General features: G+C 46.8%; 1 protein-coding gene across 8 annotated transcripts; it reads right to left on the reverse strand.

The window, feature by feature from the left end:
* Window positions 1-828: 828 nt before the first annotated feature.
* On the reverse strand, window positions 829-7156 carry Nrsn2 (neurensin 2). 8 transcript variants are annotated; one of them, XM_087188801.1, is made up of 5 exons: window positions 6675-7155; window positions 4824-5004; window positions 4151-4336; window positions 2002-2347; window positions 829-1095 (listed from the first exon to the last, which is right to left on the reverse strand). In XM_087188801.1, exons 3-5 carry the CDS (start codon window positions 4325-4327, stop codon window positions 1064-1066), a joined length of 555 nt encoding a protein of 184 aa, XP_087044927.1. In that variant the 5' UTR covers window positions 4328-4336; window positions 4824-5004; window positions 6675-7155; the 3' UTR covers window positions 829-1063. The 8 variants fall into 8 exon arrangements, with proteins under 8 accessions (XP_087044927.1, XP_087044925.1, XP_021110588.1 ...); XM_087188799.1 differs by having other exon boundaries at window positions 829-2347; window positions 4151-4357; window positions 4824-4974; window positions 6675-7156; XM_021254929.2 differs by having other exon boundaries at window positions 829-2347; window positions 4824-4974; window positions 6675-7154.
* Window positions 7157-20600: the final 13444 nt, after the last annotated feature.

A 20600-nucleotide genomic window follows, 5' to 3' on the forward strand; every position in this document is an offset into this window, starting at 1 on the left:
TGGAAATACAGGCATGCATCACTCTGCCCTGCTCCTAATTCAGAGGAGGAACTTGACCTGTGTCCTCACTGGATCTGGCTGCTGGATGGGATGAGACCTGGGGAGGTGTGTCAGGTGTGGAAGGTGGAATCCAGGGAGATGCTCTTGACATAACCTACATGAGAGGTGACGGTGGCTCAGCTCAGGATATGTGTCCAAAGTTGGTTCTTAGTGGTGCATTGGATTCAGGGCGTGAGGAAAAGGAGTCAAGGAGTAACAAAAGGTTGCTCCCAGGTTTTGGAGGAGCAACCAGGAGGATGGAGGGGCCGCTCCCTAAGACGGGGCAGGGGTGGGAGGATGATTTGGGATGGTTCAGTCGAAATTCAACCTCCAGGAAAAGCAGTTGGAAATACACGAATGGCGCTCCGGAGCCAGGTCTGGGAATAATGGTCCTTTCCAGGCCCGGTTGGCGTCAGGGTGAGGTGAATTCAGATCTGGAAAGCTCAGAGAGCACAGGGCAGTTCTTATGGCTCCAGCCTCTCCGCCCCACATTCCCTGGGGATGAGGTGTTTCCCTCCCTCCCAAGCCGAGAAGTCTACACTCAACCAAGACCAAGGAGGCCAGCATTTAAATCCACTCCGGCTGCCTTGGGCAAGTGACTTCTTCACCTCTCTGACTCTTAGAACCTGTAAAATGAAGGAAAGAATCCCTTTCTCAAATAGTTATCCTCAGGACCAAATGAGAATAAGGAATTTAAGAGTCTGGCACGGCATGCAGCAGACGCTCCCAACAGCCTCTCCCCTCTTTCCCCAGGTTCCAGTGATCCCTAGAATGGAAGCCACGGCGACGTCCGTCCCAGCTGTTTATTGAAAGGGATCTGATGGATGAGGCGGGGTCGGGGAGGGGGCACAAGGGCTCCCCTGGGCCCGCAGGCTGGCCCGACCGAGGTGGGTAGGGAGTGCAGCGTCCCGGAGCGCGTCTCTTCAGCGGGCTGGGGGCGCCCTCTAGTGGCAGAGGAAGAGATGACGGTTCTGGCGGGGAGCCTGGCAGAGGGAGGGGCTGTGCTTCCAGGAGGGCGCCTTTGTCAGCGGGATCCGGTCAGTTGGTCACGGCTGCCTAAAGGGTGGATTTTGCGAGGGCAAAGACATCCCACTTCTCCTGTCCCCTGGCTCTTAGAGATCATTTAAAGTAGCCATCTGGGACCAGTAGGCATCCAGCTCACATGGGCTGGGCCAAGCCTGTCCTTACCCCCGAGACCCTACTGTGAACCAGGAAGGTGTGGGGCTCTGCTCCAGCTGCAGAACCAGAGCTGGCCCAGGTGGGTTCCAGTTCCTATACACGGACTTGCTCTGTGACTGACGCTGGACTCACCTCTCTCAGCCTGCCTCAGCCTCCTGGTCTGCAAATGGGGTGATCATTGCCCGTGATGGGTGGGCTGGGGGGGGGGGGGCTCTGGTGCCAAAATGCAGGTAGGAACCACGGTGTGGGGCAAATGTTTTCACATCATCTTGGGGGGCGTCTTGGGGAATGAGAGCCCTCCTTTTGTGGAGGGCAGCTCTCATATCCGGGGAGCGTAGGAAGAGCACAGAACTTTAGGATCTGGTCTGAAGTCAAAGAGGCAGGAAGTGATGGTCTGAAGGACAAGGGGATGGCCCAAGGTCAGAGAGAGGAGAGTGGGGAGAGGTTGAGGGAAATGTCTTCTGCCCCTAAAGGGCCCTGGGGAGGAGGGGCAGGAGGGCTTGAGCTAGGGTGTCATGGAGGAAGAGTTGGGGCCCTGTGCCTGGGGAAGGGGTGTGGGGACCTGAGCTCTAGACTTGACCTGGAGCTGGGCCTTCTGGGGGCTTGGGAAGAAGGGGCCCTGCTAAGAGGGAGAAGTTGGGAGACAATGGGAAGGCGAGGTGTGCTGGGGAGGAGAAGGGGTCCAGCTCTCCTTGAGCTGCCACAGGAGCACTCAGGAGTCCCTCTTGGGCTGGATGATCTGAACAGAGGAGTGCCCAAAGGAGGTCAAGAACCATGACTGACCACTGGTATTGCAGAAGGTGGGGGACAGCTGCTGCCCTGGCTCATCCCTGAAGACCTCCACATGGCTATCAGCTTCAGTGTCCAAGGGCTCTGCCTTGGCGTCTGGGTTCAGCCATCCTGACATGGCCCACAAGAGGCAGATGGTCAGCAGGATCCCAGCTGCCCCACAGAGTGCTGTGCCTGCCAGGCGGCAGGTGCTCAGGGCCTTGTTGTAGTTGGCTGCCCGCTCATCTAGCAGCGGCAAGTCAGTATTGTTGACGGTCTCCAACTTGGGGGGCACCACATAGCCAGTGGTCAGAGCTGCTATCCCCAGCAGCAGAAGCAGGGTCCCTGAGGACAGGCAGATCTGGGGAGAAGCAGTCCCGATCACCTGGGATCCCGGCTGGATCCCCACCTTGCGAGATGGGATCCGAGGATGCACTGTGGGATCTGACAGCATTAGCCATCCTGTCCTATTTGGAATCCTGAGGTCTCCTGATGGATTTCCTTTCCAGCTCCCACCTGGCCAAGCCTGAGTTCTCCTCCATCATTACTTGGCTCCCATCTTAGCCCCTTGTCCTTTCTACCCTCTATCTCTCTGCCAGGTCAATGTCTGTGCATCCTCAGTCTCATCTCAAACCTCCCCTCTCCTTAGAAACCTACCAGGACACCCGGGCCTGGCGCAGGCGTCCTGCTGAGGTCTCTGCACAAACTCTGCTCCCATTTGCTCTGTAGAGCACCCACCTTTGTGCACACTCAGACCTGGGTTAGCGTTCCTGCCTAAGTGATGGCAGCCTGTTCCACCAGACAGAGGGCCTTTAAGAGCAGAGATTGTGCCTGTTGGGGGCTTACTCAGTGTCTTTGTGCCTGACACAGTGCTGGCACAGGGCAGAGGCAGAATACTGGTGACTAAATGACCATACCTAGGAGTTCTTCTACAGCAAGGACCATGTCTTCTTAAATTCTTTGTCCCCAAGAGTCTAGCACAGTGCCTGACAGTAAAAAGATGCTTAAAAGGTTTAAACACGTACTCCCCTTGTCCTGGGGGTCTTCCCTGACCACCCCAGGGCCTGAGACCACTTCCTTTCTTGGCATCCTCTGCAAGCCTGGCCTGAGATAGTGTAGGCTGGCACCTCTACACCCAGCCTCCCCACTAGAAAGCAGAAGGAGGGACCCCTGCCTCAGTTTCTCTGCAATATTCAGCAAGAAACTGTGCCCAACATAGGAACTGTGGGCTGACAACTTCCCCTGGCTGTTAGGGACAAGAATTGTTTGTTTCTCTCAGGTCTTTCTGCTCACTGCAATGGCACCTGAATGTATCACTGGGAAACCATAGCAAGATTTAAGAGAGGTGAACTCACTGCCTAGTGTGTTCCTCCCTCCTGTATGATTAGTTCAGCTGTGCTGCTGTGAGTTAAGCATACTTGTAAACAGCAACCTATTTTTTAACTTCTAGCTCTTCTGGATCTTTTACTTCTCCTTATAAACTGTAGAATCAGTTTGTTGACATCCATAAAATAACTTGCTGGAATTTTTATTGGGATTGCATTGAATCTGTAGATCAATGAGGAAAGAATTATGTCTTGGCAATATTGAGACGTCCTGTCTGTACATACTTTGTGAAATCTATTTCTACCTTTGGGGGTGTGTGTGCAGACATAAACAGTGATGTGTTTTTTATTTCTGGCTATTCTGCATCTTTTCTGAAGGAAGTAATGGAGAAAACCAACTTCCCTTAAAGGTCTGAGGGTTGGCACAGTAGCAGCCATTTGAGGAATGCGTAGGGAGAGCTTGAAGCTGTTGTGCTGTAAGAATAGGGGCACCATGGAGAGCCTGAAGTCTAAGAGAAAACTTGCAAAGTCCTCAGTGTAGTGGTTGGAACTACTGGGTTAAATTTTCCTGAAGGTACTGAACACTGGTCTCTTATAGAAGATGAGCAGCATTTTCCTTTTATGGTTTAAACCTATTTGAGTTCGTCCCTTTACTTTTCTTTTTTTTTTTTTTTGGTATCAGGAATCAAACTCAGGACCTTGTGCTTGCCAGGCAGGCGCAGAGCCACTGAGCTACATCCTCGGCCCATCCCTTTACTTTCAAGCCTCTGAATGTCCAATTCAGTCCCATCTCCTCCCTGCAGCCACAGGAATCCCAGGAGTTGCTCTTCTAACCTTACCTTCCAGCACAGTGAGGGCCAGAGTTGGTGGGGACACAGGACTGGGGGTCCTTCAGGGTCATCACTGAGAGCCATGCCAGTGCAGTCTTCGTAGAAGAGGTACAGGTAGGAGTGGACTCCATACCACTTGCTTTCCTCCACGGTGGTTACACAGCTGCAGGGGTTGCAGCCCAGCATGGTGAGTCCCTGTGGGCAGCCAAGGTGCAGCTGACAGGGGGAGGGGACCTCAGAGCTGCCCCACATTTGGGGCCCCCTTACCCTCCCACCCTCACAGCACAGCACAGCCTCTTCCCCTAAGGACTTGGAAGGAGCCCATGGTCTGGCTGCTTAGCTTGGCTCCTGCCACTGTGGTGTCAGTCTGTGCAAGTTCACACCGGAGACTGTGGGCTCTGTAGCCTGACTTCATAGTTTGACCCCAGGCTACCACTTCCTTCCTGTGTGACCTCAAAACACATACTTTCACTTCTCTAAGCCTCAATTTTCTTGCCTGTAAAATAGGGATATTAATGATGTCTGTTTCATTCAGCTATTGTATCTGGTGCCGAGAAATGGCAGCTGTTATGATTATGACTGTAATTTCTTCGTTACTATTTCCATCCTGAACTTGTGGTGGTCCATCCCTAGAGTGAGAGTTTCCCCTCTCCTCAAAGCCTCACTCTCCTTCAGCCCCCACCTGAGAGTAACTCTTTTGGTTGGCACCAGTGACACAAGCTGCAAAGCCCTGGAAGGTTCCTCCACAGGTCTGCACTGCTCAGCCGTTGGGGTCCAAGGAATTTGGGTTCCACAGGAAGTGAAGCTCAGGATTAGCTCTTTAGGCTCAAGGGCTGTTGGAGAACAGGGCTGTTGGAGAAGGGCTGTTGTCCAGAAAAACCTATTTCAGAACCCTCTTGGCTGGGCATAGTGATACATACTTGTAATCTCAGCGCTCTCAGAGTGTGAGGCAGGAAGATAGCAAGTTCAAACCCAGCTCGGGGAAATTAGTGGCTTAATGAGACCCCCATCTCAAATTAAAAAATAATAAAAAGGGCTGAGAATGTAGCTCACCGTGAAGGCATTGGGTTTAATCTCCAGTATCAAAAAAAGATCCCCCTCTCCCCCCAAAAGAACCAACAACAAACCCTCTTTTCACCGAGGGGACACTGAGGCCATGAGAATGGAAGGAACCTGAGGGTCCACACACAAGGAGGGCTAAAGCCAGTATGCAGAGTGCTCCGGGAAACTGGGCTTCTGCCTTTCCTCCCCCAGATGACCTTCAGCCCCTTCCAGGCGCCTCAAACAAAATTAAATAGTGCTAGTTCTGAAGATCTCTGGCGCCCTCACTACGTCTGGTGCGACCTTCAAATGTGCAGCTGGGGTTGCTTTTTGGAGAGCCCACAGAGCCACACAGCGCACAGGATCGCTGTCAATGGGCCTGTCCACAGGTCGCAACTGTCCATCCTCATTTACAGTTCAGAGGAAAGAAGGGAAAAAAGGAAAATAAAGTGACAGAACGGGAAATAGCAGAGGCCAAAAGCATAATAGTGACGGAGGCAGGAGAGACAGAAGGTGTGGAGAGGCGGAGCCTGCGGGGGGAGGCGTGGCCAGCGCCTGGCCCGCCCGCCCGGGAGAGGCAGGGTGGGGAGAATTAATGGGGATGGCGGGGGGGGGGGGGGGGGGCAGCTGTCGGGGCCTCTGGGCAAAGACCATTCATAGAGCCCCACGTGAGTGCGGGGAGGGGACCCAGGCCAGTACCTCCCCTTTAATTCACTGCTTCTTCCGCCCCCTAAATGTATGTAATCACTCAATCCCCCGTTACTGGAGAAGCAAGGTGACCCTGACGGTGCCTCCCCCTCCGGCTGCCCCTCCCCCCAGTCTTGGTCCCCGGGAAGAAGTCTCTCAGGAGAGGAAGCCGGACCCTCGGGGTTACCATGGGAACCGCAGGGTGGTGGCTCCAGCCGAGGAGGGGAGGAACTTGGGGGGAGGAAGTGGAGAGAGGAGGGGACTGCGTGTCGGGGGCGGGGGGCTGCAGCTGAGGCAAGGCGAGAGAAGCCTGCGCCGATGGACGAGCCCGAGAGTGAAGACGCCCGGAACCTGTGGCCCTGCGTGGCCTCACTTCTCCTGCCCAGACCACCGGGTCCACCTCTTCCACGCCCCTCGCTACCCAGCCCTCCCGCTAGGGAAATCAGGTCCCCCAAAGCACCCCTCTTTCAGACTCAACCATCCTATCCCCGAGTGAAATTAACTGCGTCCTTTCCACTAGAGGGAAATTGAGGCAAAGTGGAACAGGAACAGGTTTTCAGGGAGGCGTGGAGGATCTCGTCCTCTGAAGCCTCAGCCCGGCCCATCAATCTCGAGGTGCGGAGGGGCGACGGGCCTGGGGCTCTCTCTGCCCCGCTGCTTCCTGGGGACCCTCACTTCCCAAAACCCGAGGCTGCCCTGGCGGGACGCAGCTGGAGCTGGGGACCCGGCTAGAGGGTGGGTTCCTCGAAACCCCGGAGACGCCGGGCAGGGGTGGTGCCTCGCGTAGGGCAGGGGCCGAGCTCACCGATCTGCCTGCGGTCTCCGCCGGGCGAAGTGCAGCTAGAGCTGGAGCAGAGCAAAAGCAGGCTGGGCTCGCGCCTGCGCCGCAGCCGGGGCGGGGGTGACACGGGGGCTGGGGAGGAGGGGCGCCGGCGCCCTAGGAGCTGTCTGTGCAGGCTGCGGTCCCGGCCACGCAGGACCTCTGTGCCCTTCCTGAGTTCCTTCTCCTTCGGAGACCTCACCCCTCCTGGGCCTCACTCCCTCTGCAGGCCTCAGAATCCTGGATTGGGAGGTCACTCTCACACACACACACACACACCACACACACACACACACACACACACACACACACACACCCGCCATGACCTACCCGCCCACTGAGCCTCCATCTCCTCACTAACCTCGCCCTACATGTGCCCCAGCATTAAGCCCCACTCATCTCTCACTGGGCACCTACTAAGAAGCCCTCTCTGAAGCTCTCATCCTGAGCCCCATCCCATTTTCCTCTTTGAGTCCTCGGTCAGCCCCTCCTACCTTGAGATGGGAGTTGGAGTTCCGGAGGAGGTGTTGGCAAGAAGTGACTTACCCTTTGCCCCCTGAAAGGAGCCAAGGAGACAGCCTCCCCCCGGCGCTGCTCTGGACATCGAGCGCCAGCAGCCATCTCCCTTGAGAGTCAGCCTTTTCCAGGCAGCAGTGCCAGCTTCACACCTTTCAGCACGTGCACATTTGCTGTGTGGTCTTGGGGAAGTCCTTGTACCTCTGAACTTCTGCAGGCACCGCTGCACAAACTTCCCTTCCCTTCTTCTTCTTTTTTTAAAAATTCTTTTGTTGCTACATTTTAGGTATACAATACGTTTACATTTATCATTGGGTGTTTGTGCCTGTACATGATGTATCTTGGTTCTTATTTTTTTCCTCATAACCTGTGTTCCCTTCACCCCCTCCACCCTTCCCTATTTACATAGACTTCGTTTCCATTTTTTTTTCTTTTCTCATAATTTTTCCTTTCCCTTCTTTCCTTTCTCCTTCCCCTCCCACCACCCCTACACCTTTGGACCTTTTCCTATTTCAAATTAACAGTTATTCATTTTAATCATTTTAATCCTTATTTATACTTTCAGTTTCTCACACTAGAGAAACTATTCGGTATTTACACATGTGTGTCCTATTTATTTCATTTAAGAGTATGGCCACAATATGGATCCATTCAGCTAAAAATGTCTCTAGTATCTTGTTCTTTATGGCTGAGTAGTACTCCATCTTATAAAAAAAACCCCACATCTTCTTTATCCAGTTTCCAGTTGATGGGCACTTGGGCTGTTTCCAAGCTTTAGCTAGTACAAATTGTGCTGCTACGAACATGGGTGCACATATATCACTGTGATATGATTCTTTTAATTCTTTGGGGAAGATCCCCAGCAGGGAAATAGCTGGGTCAAATGGGACTTCCAGTCCTAGTTCTTTGAGGTATCTCCATACGGATTTCCACAGTAGTTGCACCAGTCTGCACTTCCACCAACAATGGAGCAGGGTTCCTTTCTCCCCACACCCCTGCCAGAATTTGTTATTGGATGATTTCTTGATAGCAGCCATTCTTTCTGGGGTGAGGTGGAAACTCAGTGTTGTTTTCATCTCCATCTCTCAAATGACCAGTGATGTTGAACATTTTTTCATATGTTTCTTTGCTGCTTTTACTTCTTTGTCTGAGAAATGTCTGTTCATTTCAGATGCCCATTTTTGAATTGAGTCTTTGAATTTGGAGGGTCTCCTTTTTTTCATTTCTTTATATATTCTGGATAGTAGACCTTTGTCTGAGGTGCAGCTGCTAAAATTTTTTTCCCACATTGTAGGTTGTTTATTAGTTCTGTTGGTGGTTTCTCTTGCAGTGCACAAGCTTTTTAATAAGATAAGATCCCAGTTGTTGATTCTTTGTGCTAGTTTCCATGCTATTGAGGTTTTGTTCATAAAGTCTTTTTTTATGTCAATGTCTTTAAGAGTTCTACCTAACTTATCTTCCAGCAAGTTTAGTGTTTGTCTTAATATTTAGATCTTTAATCCACTCTGATCTTAGTTTAGTGCATGGTGATAGGTATGGGTCTGATTTTAATCTTTGGCAGGTTGAAATCCAGTTTTTCCAACACCATTTATTAAATAGGCTATCTTTCCTCCAATGAGGATGGTTGGCTCCTTTGTCAAAGAAGAGGTGGCTGAGCATATCTGTAGTTGTTTCTCATCTTCTAATCTATTCCACTAATCCTCGGATCTGTTTCTTTGCCAGCACCATGCTGTTTTTATCACAGTAGCTTTGTAGTATAGTTTCAAGTTGGGGATTGTGATACCCCCAGCCATGTCTCTGTTGCCTAGAATTGCTTTTGCTATTCTACATCTCTTCTGGTTCCAAATGAATTTTTGGATTGTTTTCTCTAGTTCTGTGAAGTATATTGTTGGAATTTCAATCAACATTGCATTAAATCTACATAGTAGTTTTGGATGTATGGCCATTTTCACTATATTAGTTCTTCCTACCCAGGAACAAGGGATGTCTTTCCATTTTCTTATATCCTCCTCAATCTCCTTTTTCAGAGTGTTGTAGTTTTCAGTGTAGAGGTCTTTCGGTTCCTTTGTTAGGTTGATTCCTAGATATTTGTTTGTTTGTTTTTTGATGCTATTGTAAAAGGAATTGTTTCCCTAATTTCTCTCTCAGTGAATCTGCTATTTGTGTATAAAAAGGCTATTGTTTTTTGAGTGTTGACTGTATATCCAGCTACTCTAATGAATCTGTCACTCTACTGAATGAGTCTTTTGGCAGAGAATTTTGGGTCTTCTGTGTAATGTATCATATCATCAGCAAATAATGACAGTTTAACTTCTTCCTTTCTTATCTTTATTCCTTGTATTTCTTTCTCTTTTCTAATTGCTGTGGCTAATATTTCCAGAACTATATTGAACAGGAGTGGTGATAGTGGGCATCCTTGTCTTGTTTCTGATTTTAGCATGAAAGTTTTCAGTTTTTGACCATTTAATATGATGTTGGCTGTTGAATTTTCATAAATAGCCTTAATCAGGTTGAGATAAAGACCCTCTATTCCAGTTTTCTGCAGCGTTTTTATCTTGAATGGGTGTTGGATTTTGTCAAATGCCTTTTCTGCATCTATTGAGATGATCATATGGTTTTTGTCCTTGACTCTGTTAATATAGTGTATTACATTTATTGATTTACAAATGTTGAACCATCCTTGCATCCCTTGGATAACTCTGACTTGGTCAGGGTATATGATATTCTTGATGACCCTTTGTATGCTGTTTTCCAGTATCTTGTTGAGGATTTTTGCATCAATATTCATTTGGGGGATTGGTCTGTAGTTCTCTTTTTGGGTTGGGTCTTGCCCTGGTTTTGGAATCAAAGTGACACTTGCTTCCAGCAATGAATTTGGAAGCCTTGTTTCCCTTTCAATTTCCTTGATGAGTTTAAAGAGTAATGGCAATAGTTCTTCTTTAAATATCTTGTAAAATTCAGCAGTGAAGCCATCAGGACCTGGGCTTTTCTTTGTTGGTAAATATTTTATTACATTTTCAATTTCACTCATTGTAATTGGGATGTTTAGAATTTCTATATCTTCTTCATTTAACTTTGGCAATTTGTATGTATCTAGGAATCTGTCCATTTCTTCTGTGTTTTCCATTTTATTAGAGTACAGGTTCTCAAAGTAGGTACTGATGATCCTCTGGATTTCTGCTGGGTCTGTTGTGACTTCACCTTTTCCATTCTTAATTGCATGGATTTGAGCCTTTTCTTTCCTTTTTTTGATAAGGTTGGCTGAGGGTTTATCAATTTTATTTATTCTTTCAAAAAACCAACTCTTTGATTCATTGATTTTTTTTATCATTCTCTTAGTCTCCATTGCATTGATTTCTGCTCTGATCTTGGTAATTTCCTTTCTTGTATGAGCTTTGGGTTTGTTATGCTCTTCTTTTTCTAGGAGTTTAAGGTTCTGCATTAGGTTATTTATCTGAGTTCTCTCTGTTTTCCTAATATGGGCATTCACTGCTATGAATTTCCCATGTAAATCTGCTTTCATTGTGTCCCATAGATTTCTGTATGTTGTACTGGCATTATCATTTACTTGTAGAAACTGTCTAATTTCTTCTTTAATTTCCTTTGTGACCCACTGGTTGTTCAGGAAGGTGTTATTCATTTTCCATGTGTTTGTGGGAGTTTTGTGATTTCTTATGTTATTGACCTCCAATTTTATCACACTATGGTCTGATAATATACAGGGGGTAACTTCAATTCTTTTACATTTACTTAGACATGTCCTATGAGCTAGCATGTGGTCTATTTTGGAGAATGACCCATGTGCAGCCAAAAAGAATGTGTATTCTGATTTTGTGGGGTGGAACATTGTAAACATGTATTAAGTCCATTTGTTCAATAGCTTGGTTGAGTTCTAAAATTTCATTGTTAATTTTTTGTGTAGATGCTCTGTCTATTTGTGATAGTGGGGTATTGAAGTCCCCCACTACAATTTTATTAGTGCTTATTTGATTTTTCATGTCCTTTAATATTTGTTTTGTGGGGCAACCCACTTTCCGGTCCCCCTTCTGTCTCTCTTAGGCAGAAGCTTTCTTTCTCCAAATAAATTTTTCCTACTCTTAACCTCCATTGTTTCTAGAATTCATTCTTCAATTTTAGAGAACAGGAACTCATGTTTTGGATATCTAGTAGGTTTGGGTGTTATATCTCTTCCCCTATATCATTTTGGATGTCTTCCACCAAGATTACTGGTCAGAGTTTGGAGACCAAAACTAGAAAGGTAACTGGGCTTTGAGGACAGCCAATATTTTGGCTCCGGCCCCTCAAGGTCAACAAAGATCCAGGACACAAAGGAACATTTCCCACAGGATCCTACATCTTTGATGCTGCCAACTCCAAGCAGTCATACAAATGGAACCAATGACAAATGTGCTAGACTTCTTTTACTAGGATCCACCAGATCAACCTTGTAAACAGCTAATAACTGCTAAACTGTATAATATGACTTCTATATTGGATTCTAAGTCCCCTAGACCTTCTCCTTATCCTCTTTGTGGGAGGCTATTACTAGTTCCTCCCAGTGGAAACCTTTGTTGGCTATATTCATAGCAGTTCTGCTGACCTTATTATTTAGCCCATATTTTCTCTTTTTTTTGGTACCAGGGATCGAACTCGGGACCTTGCGCTTGCGAGGCAGGCACTAGAACCACTGAGCTAAATCCGCGACCCCTAGCCCATATATTCTTAACTGTTTCTTTGCCTTTTGTTTCCTCCAGTCTCAAAGCTATATGGCTTCCAAGATGACAATCACTGGCACCTATCGAGGGCCTTTAGATAGACTGTAGAGTAACTCTAACTGCTGATCACAACTACGACCCTCTTCAGCTGGGAGTAGCCAGAACTGTCTTCGCCCTTTGCCCCCTCACAGCAGTTAGGGGTATTTCTTCAGAGGGGGGAATATTATAGATAGGTAAATTAATTATATATCTTGTTGGCAGGGAGACAGGGGCTCCCTTAAGGCACCAGCAATCCAGGAGCCAACACAGCAAGGAACCAACATAGAGAATAATTGAAGCACATTCACTGGCTAGTATTATAAAAAGGAAAAGAAGTACTACTTCTCTAGAGATAGACAACAGTGATTGATATTCTAAATGGTCATTTCTTTTTTTTTTTCTTTTTTTTTTTTTTGGTACTGGGGATCGAACTCGGGTCTTTGTGTTTGTGCAGCAAGCGGTAAAACCACTGAGCTAAATCCCCAGCCCTGATATTCTAAATGGGAAATTCCTTGTATATGACTTGTCTTCCCATTTGATCCCCATTTAATCAATATTACCTGAGTGACTGTACTTGTAATCTTATTGGTTGGTCATGGTTTTGTCCCACCTCATGCCCACCTTGTGAATTTCCATTGGGTCTTATAGTTTTGTCCCACTTTGTAACTGCCTCACCACAAGGCTTTGCTGTATAAAACATCTTTGAAAAGTGGGGTGGGCAGGCCACCCACTTTCCGGGTCCCCCTTCTGTCTCTCTTAGGCAGAAGCTTTCTTTCTCCCAATAAATTTTTCCTCTCTTTAAAAAAATAAATATTTGTTTTGTATAGTTGGGGGCATTCATATTTGGTGCATATATATTTAGGATTGTCATCTCTTCCTCTTGGATTGTTCCCTCCACAAGGATGTAGTGATGATCTTTGTCTCTGTCTTTGGCCAATTAATTTTGGTTTGAAATCTACTTTGTCTGCAAATAAGATTGCTATCCCTGCTTTTTTCTGAGTTCCTGTGCGTGGAGAACTGTTTTACTTTCCTTTTACTTTCAGTCTATGAATTTCTTTTTGAGTTAGGTGTGTTTCTTGTATACAGCATATTGTTGGATTTTGCTTCTTAATCTATTGTCAGTCTACTTCTTTTGATTGGTGAATTGAGACCATTAACATTGATGGCTATAGTTGATAGATATTGGTTCATCCTTGTCATGATGTTTTGCTGTTGTTGGCTCTTTTATTTCTTCTTTTTTCCCCCTTTCCCTTTAGTTTCTTACCTTGCCTGGTGGCTTCCCTCTGTTGGGCCTCATGGAGTTGTGACCTTCATTGTCTTTTTCTAGGATATTGCTTACAATTGTTTGGAGTGCTGGTTTGGTGTTCATGAAATTTCTCAGGTGTTCTTTGTCATGGAAGTATCTAATTTCCCCATCGATTTTGAAAGATAATTTTGTAGGATACAACAGTCTAGGTTGGAAGTTATTTTCTTTTAGGGCTTGAAATACTTCACTTCAGGCTCTCCTTGATTTGAGGGTTTGTGTTGAGAAGTCTGCCGTGATTCTGATGGGCTTTCCTTTGTAGGTGATTTGTTTCGTTTCTCTAACTGCCTGCGGGATTTTGTTCTTCTGTTGGGTTTCTGGGATTTTGACTATTATATGTCTAGGTGTAGAATTTTTTTTTGATCATGGCTAGTTGGAGTTCTATATGCCTCATTTATCTATATGTCCAATTCTCCACCTCTGTCTGGGAAGTTTTCTACTATTACTTCTGTGAACATTTTTTTTAATGCCAATTGTACTTTCTCCTGTTTTTTTGTGGACTTCTATCAGTCTTATGTTATTCTTCTTTGCATCATCTAGCAGCTGCTGGATTGATTTCTCGTGGTCCTTTACTATTGTGAAGAGATCTCTGTTTTCATGGTCCTTAACTGCAATCCTGTCTTCTATATCTGATATTCTATCTTCAGATTCCCTTAATCTGCTCTGCATGCTTTCAATGTAGTTTTTAATCTCCTGAATATCTGTTTGAATCTGTTTTCATTCAGAAATGGATTCCATTTCTTTCTTATATTGGGAGATCATGGTTTCCATTTCTTTCTTATGCTGGGCATTTATGTCTTCCAGCATGTTTCTGAGCTCATCTATTTTTTTTTTTTATCTGTTTCTGTTCTAGAGCTTCTAATCATGTCTTTCACTCTGCTCACCATCTCTGTAGTTATCTGGGAAATTATTTCTGTTTTGAATTTTTCTAGACCCCCATTCATCTGTTTTGTTAATTCCTGTGCTATCAGTTCAGGATGTGCAGGTGGTTGATTGTCAGACTTTTCCACCTTATTTTCCCCAGAATTTGTCTTTTGTGGGGTGGAAGTCTGAGTCTGTGCCTTGCTTAAATGTCTTCTCATTTTTGTTTTTGGTACTGTCCTTGGTTTAATTCCTGGGTTGATACTTTGAAGTTGCTTATTGTAAATATCTTTATTGATGTATTTAGAGCACTTATGGAATGATTGCTTCTCAGAGGTGTCTTCCAGATATAGCTGGTCTTTAGGTTTTGAGTCTCTAATGGCTCTGAGGCTGTCTCATTTTCATTATACCAGGAAGGACAACTGATTAGATCAATCACAACACGTTAGTCCAAGTGATACAATCAGCAATGCTAGAGCATGAAGTACCTCTTAGAAAATGACAATTTGTGATAGTTATTAATTTATCACCTTTAACTGTGTGAATTAAATGAAAATCAAGGACCAACTCAACATATGTTTATAGAGAATAAACTCTTCAATATAGCAACTTTACCCTTTAGGATGGGGAGCTAGAAGGAGTTGGGGAGGGAGGAATAGGTAAGTAGAAGGATAGGGGACATTTAGCTGTGAGGCTAGAGGGCACAGGCAAGAGAAGGAAAGAAAAGAAAAGAAAGATAAAGAAGAAATACGAATTAGGGGCAGAACAGGAACACAAAGGGAGATGAAGAAGAATGTGGGGCAGAAAGGGAGCAAGGCAGAGAGAGAGAAAGAAAAGAGAAAAGAAAGAAAAAAGAAAAAAAATTTAAGAGTACCAAAGAAGAAAAAAAAATTAAAAATAAGAGCAAAAAAATAGTGGTAATTTTGAAAATAACAAATAAAAGATAAAAATGAAGGGCCACCTTGAGGGTATGTCTCTGCTGTCACAATAGACAACGTGGGTAGCAGTGTGCAGATATAAGTCAATAAGTCTCAGTAAGCCAGTCACAGACTCATGAGATTCAGGCAGATTTCTGGCTGCATGACCCAAGTTGAGCTCCCTGTCCTGCAGGGTTGAACTCTGCAAGGTTCTACTGCAGGTTCCAGCTGCCTTTCCCCTGAAAATAGTCCAGGTTCTGATGGGAGGTGATGATGCCTCCAACTTACCAAGCATGGTGGTCTGGTGGCCTTTATTGCAGAGATTCTCTTCACTTTTCCAGTGGGCTTCAGTTTTCATCAGGGAGCCTGAGAGAGGCCCTCTCTCTCTCTCTGTTGTTCACTTCTGCAGCTCAGGACAGTAGCCTTTATGCTCCCCTGTGCCTCTGCAGTGTGGATCCAAGTAGCTGTACAGCCAAGAGGCATGGGGGTGGGGAGCTGTTGTTGCAGGCACCCGCCTGGCCAAGCTGGAGGCTGGTGGGTGAGCCCAGGGGTCCTCACCAGCTTGGTCTCCGGCTCGGTCTCTTCCCTTCACTTCCTGATCATCTGTGCTGTCTCTCCCTGTGCTTCTGGCTGGGACAAGGGCTTGAATGAGCTCTGCCCAAAGGGGCCACTATTTCTTTCACTAGTGCATCCTGAGCCTCCCAAACTGCTTGCCACTGAGTAGTCAGCTTGATAAATATTTGCTGAACACAGACCAATACTAGCCGCAAACATGGTGCCCGTTATGTGTTTAAGTGCTTTGCCTGTGATCTGACCTCTAACCATGGTCAGAGGATGGAGGCATGCGAGTGTCAGCAAGAGCCAGTGAAGAGGCTTCGGGTCAGCTACAAAGGTGTCTCAGCCAGAGGTGTGCAGAGGGCGAAAGGGTTCAAGGGTTGTGAGGGTATAAGTGGAACTACAGGAACATCAAAGGGCCGGAACAACCTGGAAGACTCTATCACGTGGCTACAAGTTCCTTAGCTCTGGGTAGGTGGGTCTGTATATCCTCTGAGTCCCAATGAGCTGATGAGCACCCTGACTCATGGAGTGTGACAGAAGCGACGCTCTGACCCCCAAGGCTGGGACAGGAAAGCATGTGCAATCAACCAGCCTGCTGAGCGGGAGGAAGTCAGGACCACCACGTGGGGAGGCCTCAGGAAGGCACAAAGCCCCAGCGGGGCTTAGCTTTTGAGCCATCCCAGGTCAGGCATCAGAAAAGTGAGCATCGAAGTAGCTGATGACTGCAGTCCCCAAGGAGCTTCCACCTTCAAGTCATGCCAGGAAACCCTCACACATTGTGGAGCAGAGAGGACACATGGAATCCACAACATAATCCAATGGTTATTGTGTTACACCACTAGGGTTTTGGTGACTTTTTAGGCACCAATAAGTAAGTGGAACACAACTTAAATATCCATCAATAGGAGACAAGTTGTACAATTAGTTATATATCTACCCAGGGAATATTATGCAGCCAGCAGAAGAAGGAATTAGCACTACACTGCAGTTATGACATAACACTTCAAGATCAGTGAAGGAAAAAGCAGTGGTCTGCAAAGGCATGGTAGTTGAAAAAAAGTCTTGATAGTATGCCTCACATTTGCAATTCTCCAAAAGGAAACTGGCACATTGGGCTGGGGATTTAGCTCAGTGGTTCTGGCGCCTGCCTCGAAAGTGCAAAGTCCTGAGTTCGATCTCCAGTACCCAAAAAAACACACAAAAAACCCCACACACAGGAAACTGGCACATAAAGAGAGCTTGTGGGATGATAGACATGAAAGAGGTGACAATGGATGTCTAGCGGGAGGCTGGCTGTGGGGATGGGCAGCAAGGAAACTCACTTTTTACTCTATACCTTGGGTCAGTTAGCCGCTGCTTTTGTAGTAATCAGGGTAAGAAATCCTGGAGGATGGAAGTGAGCAGGGGAAAGGGAGATAGGTGCAGATCTTAACTATGTCCACAGAATCCAGTCAGCAGGACTTGGGACTAAGAAGTGAGGACAAGGAGAGGGTGCAGGGACAGAGGATGACTGTCACAGTGTCACATCAAGTGGGTGATGCTCTCATTAGGAGAGATGGAAAGGGCCAGGGATTTAGCTCAGTGGTGCCTTGCCTGCCTGGCAAGCGAAAGGTCCTGAGTTCACTTCCTGGTACAGGAAAAAAGAAAACAAAAACAAAAAAGAGAGATGGAAACTATAATGGGGCGCGAAGTTGGGGAGAAGTTGGGGTCCTTAGCTTTTGGCTCAGCTGAATGGCCCTGTTCAGGAGCCAGCAGGATATATGTGTCTGGAATCAGGGGCAAGGCTGAGACCTTGGGACAGTGCAGGAAATGATACTGGTGTCAAGTGACAAAACTGAACCTGAACTGCCTTAACAAACAAAAAGGAAATGTGGAGGCTCAGATAATTGAGAAGTCAAGAGACACTGCCTTCAGGCATGTTTGGATCCAGATGCTCAGGAGTCTTTCTTCATTGGCTCTGCTCTGCTCTCTGTGCTGGCTTCACATCAGGGAGATGTGCTTTTTATTTTGAGACAGGGTCTTGCTTCATTACCAAGTTGCCCAGGCTAGGCTTGAACTTGTGAACCTTCTACCTCAGCTACCCAGAGTGCTGGGATTCTATTCCTGTGCTGCTGTGCCCGGTTCAGGTGACACTTCTTTTTTTGACCAAATGATATCATGTTTATTATAGACATAAGTTGTATCTAGATTCTGTTCACTTCTTTCAGCCCATTGCTACTACTCTCTGCTTTCCTCCCTCCCCTTCACTTTCCTTCTTTTCTTTTTATCTTTTCTTTCCTTCTTCTTCTCCCCCCTTCTGTTTCTTTTTTAAAATTTAATTTTATTGGTACATTTTAGGTATACAATATAATGACATTCATCATTGGAAATCTGCACCTTTACATAATCTCTCTTGCTTCTTATTTTTTCCCCATTCCCCTGCCCTCCCTTCAACCCCTCCATCCCTCCCTATTTACAGAGACTTTATTTCCATGTTTTCATTTTCCCATATTCATTCCATTCCCTTCTTTCCTTTCCCCTACCCCTCCCACTTCCCCTTCCCCTTTGCCCCTTTTCTTCCTATTTCACATTATCTATTATATCAGGTGACACTTCTTAAACCATGGCCCAGGGCTCCAGGGAGCCAGGCAGCAATTGCCTTTACGACCTGGCCAGAAATCCTCACAGAATGATTCTACCACTGTCTGTCGGCTGGCTGGTCACTGGGGTTGGGTCAGATTCAAGGGGAGGAACACAGACTTGTCCCTCATGAGGAGTGTTCCTAGACATTATGGAGGAGTTTTAACATGGCCATGCACTTCGTCAGATCACATGAGGAGAAAGAACCAGAGAAACATCCAGAAAGGCGGTGGGGGTAGAGAAGTGAGGGGGGATGTTAGGGCCTGGCACGTGGCATGGGACTGAGTTACAGAAACTTCAGGGAAACTTCTCTGAGGAGGACCCGCCTGCTCAGCACTGCCAAATGCTCTAGACACAAAGCAGGATCACGGGAAGTGTTGGAAGTGGCAACAAGGAGACAGTGGGGATCTTGGGCAAGGGTTAGGGTGGACAGTGGTCTGTTGGTGAGGGAGGACAGGGAATTGATCTGGAAACAGTGGGTGGGGGAGGCCACACTGTGTACTCGGGCAATGGAGGAGGCCCTGTAGGAGATAGGAAGGGATAAGGGGCTATGCAGAGGGAAATGAGCAGACCTGGAACCTGCAAAGGAGGCAGCCCGTGTCCTCTGAAGCCCTGGGAAGGAGAGAGGGCAGCTACTGGGAGGAGATACAGGGGAGAGGTTGTGAGTTGAACTCAGGAGTCAAAACAGGTCCAGGGATGAGCAAGACAGTGCACACCTGTAATCCCAGCACTCTGGGAGGCTGAGGCAGAGCCGGGGCAACTTAGTGACTTAGCAAGACACTGTTGTCAAACAAAAAATAAAAAGGCCCAGGACTGTAGCCCAGTCTGAAGGCCCTGGGTTCAATCCCCAGTACCACAAAGCTAAAAAACAAACAAACAAACAACAGATCCAAGTATGAATCTCGGTTCTGCCACTTGATGCTTACATGATTTACCCACTGTGAGCCTAAGTTTCTCTAAAACAGAGATAATATAAATATGTGCTTCTCAAAGGAATAGAAATTATGAAATGAGCTGTGCATTAATACCAGGAATGGACAAGAACTCAGTGAATTATTGCTGATACTATTACTGTTCATTTGCTTCATGGGTGAGTGGTGTGGGAAGCTGGGTGACATGGCACCAGATAATCTGTCCCCTAGTGAGAAAAGCAAGAGGCATTATCTAGTATGAAAGGAGAAGGTTTTAGTTCAACAGGAGGCTTAAAAAGGGTTGTGAAGTGGATACACTTGTCCAGGCTAGCAGTGGTGGTGCGTGCCTATAATCCTAGCTACTCAGGAAGTTCAGGGAATACATTTAGCAGTTGAACCAAACACGGATAAGGGAACAAGGAGGCCATATGTGCACATGACAAGTAGTCACAATCAAATAAATCCAGAGTGTCCAGGCAACTTTTCTAAGTCACACAGCAAATCCTCTGCTATCCTCCAATGCAGGCTTCTTTCCATTCTAGGTTTGTATTCAGAGACCTGGGACTTCAGGTTTTCTGGAGCAGAAAGAGCAGAACTTGACATTTAGTTGAAAGGAAACCCTGCAAACAACTGTGGGTGAGAAACTGGGTTGCTAAGAAACCCCCTTGGGAGGGGAGAGAGTTGACATCCATCACTAGGCAACCTAGAAGCCAGGCAGTCAGGTTTGCCTACAGATGCCACTCCCTCCTTCTCAGACTCCTGGAATGCCAGGCTGAGATTCTCGGGAGGCTTCCAGCCCATCCCCTACCTGGACAGCTGGGGACCCTGAGGCCTCAAAAGGCAATATGATCAGCCCAAGCCTCCTCCAATTCCTCAACAAGAGCAAAGACAAGTGGCCTGGGAGGGTACTGTCACTGGGGTGTGACCAGGTGTGGTCGAGGTAAGAGTTTAAATAGTTGAAGATGAATCTATAAAAGAGTAAATGAACCAGGCTTGGTGGTGCAGGCCTTTAATCCCAGGTACCCAGCAGGCTGAGGCAGCTGGATCACAAGGTTCAGCCCAGCCTGAGCAACTTGAGAAGACCCTGTCTCAAATTAAAAAATAAAGAGGGCTAGACATGTAGCTCACTGGTAGAGCACTCCTGGATTTGATCCCTCATACCAAAAACTAAAAAAGAAAGATAAAAGAAAAAGAACCCTAGACTTTGGGCTGCATCCTGAGGGCAGTAGGGAGCCATAGAAAGGTGAGCACAGGAAGACTGTGAGCAGGGTAGAGGAAAGCACCAGGAGTCTGGTGCAAGAAGCCAGTGAGAACCATGGAGGCTGAGCCAGCAAGATGGTTACAGGAGACAAAAGGACACAGGGCACATATGAAGGAGCACCAATAGGACACAGGATATGAAGCCTGAGGAAAAGAGGACTCAAGGAGTGAATGGCAGTGGCCTTGTACTTTGGATCAAATGTGAAGAAACA

Source organism: Heterocephalus glaber, unplaced genomic scaffold (genome assembly GCF_053883595.1).
Source record: "Heterocephalus glaber isolate CG9 unplaced genomic scaffold, H.glaber_assembly_v1.0 deba00001532, whole genome shotgun sequence".
Lineage (NCBI taxonomy): Eukaryota > Metazoa > Chordata > Mammalia > Rodentia > Bathyergidae > Heterocephalus > Heterocephalus glaber.

Excerpts from the sequence above, each read along its gene's own strand:
- Nrsn2 (XM_087188802.1), bottom strand. The coding sequence starts at position 5,592 with ATGAGGATGGACAGTTGCGACCTGTGGACAGGCCCATTGACAGCGATC. Across the intron at positions 4,371-5,506 it reads TGTGGGCTCTCCAAAAAGCA|CTCCCCCTGTCAGCTGCACC; the intron begins ACCCCAGCTGCA and ends CTCTGAGGTCCC. Across the intron at positions 2,348-4,150 it reads GGCCCTCACTGTGCTGGAAG|ATCTGCCTGTCCTCAGGGAC; the intron begins GTAAGGTTAGAA and ends GCTTCTCCCCAG.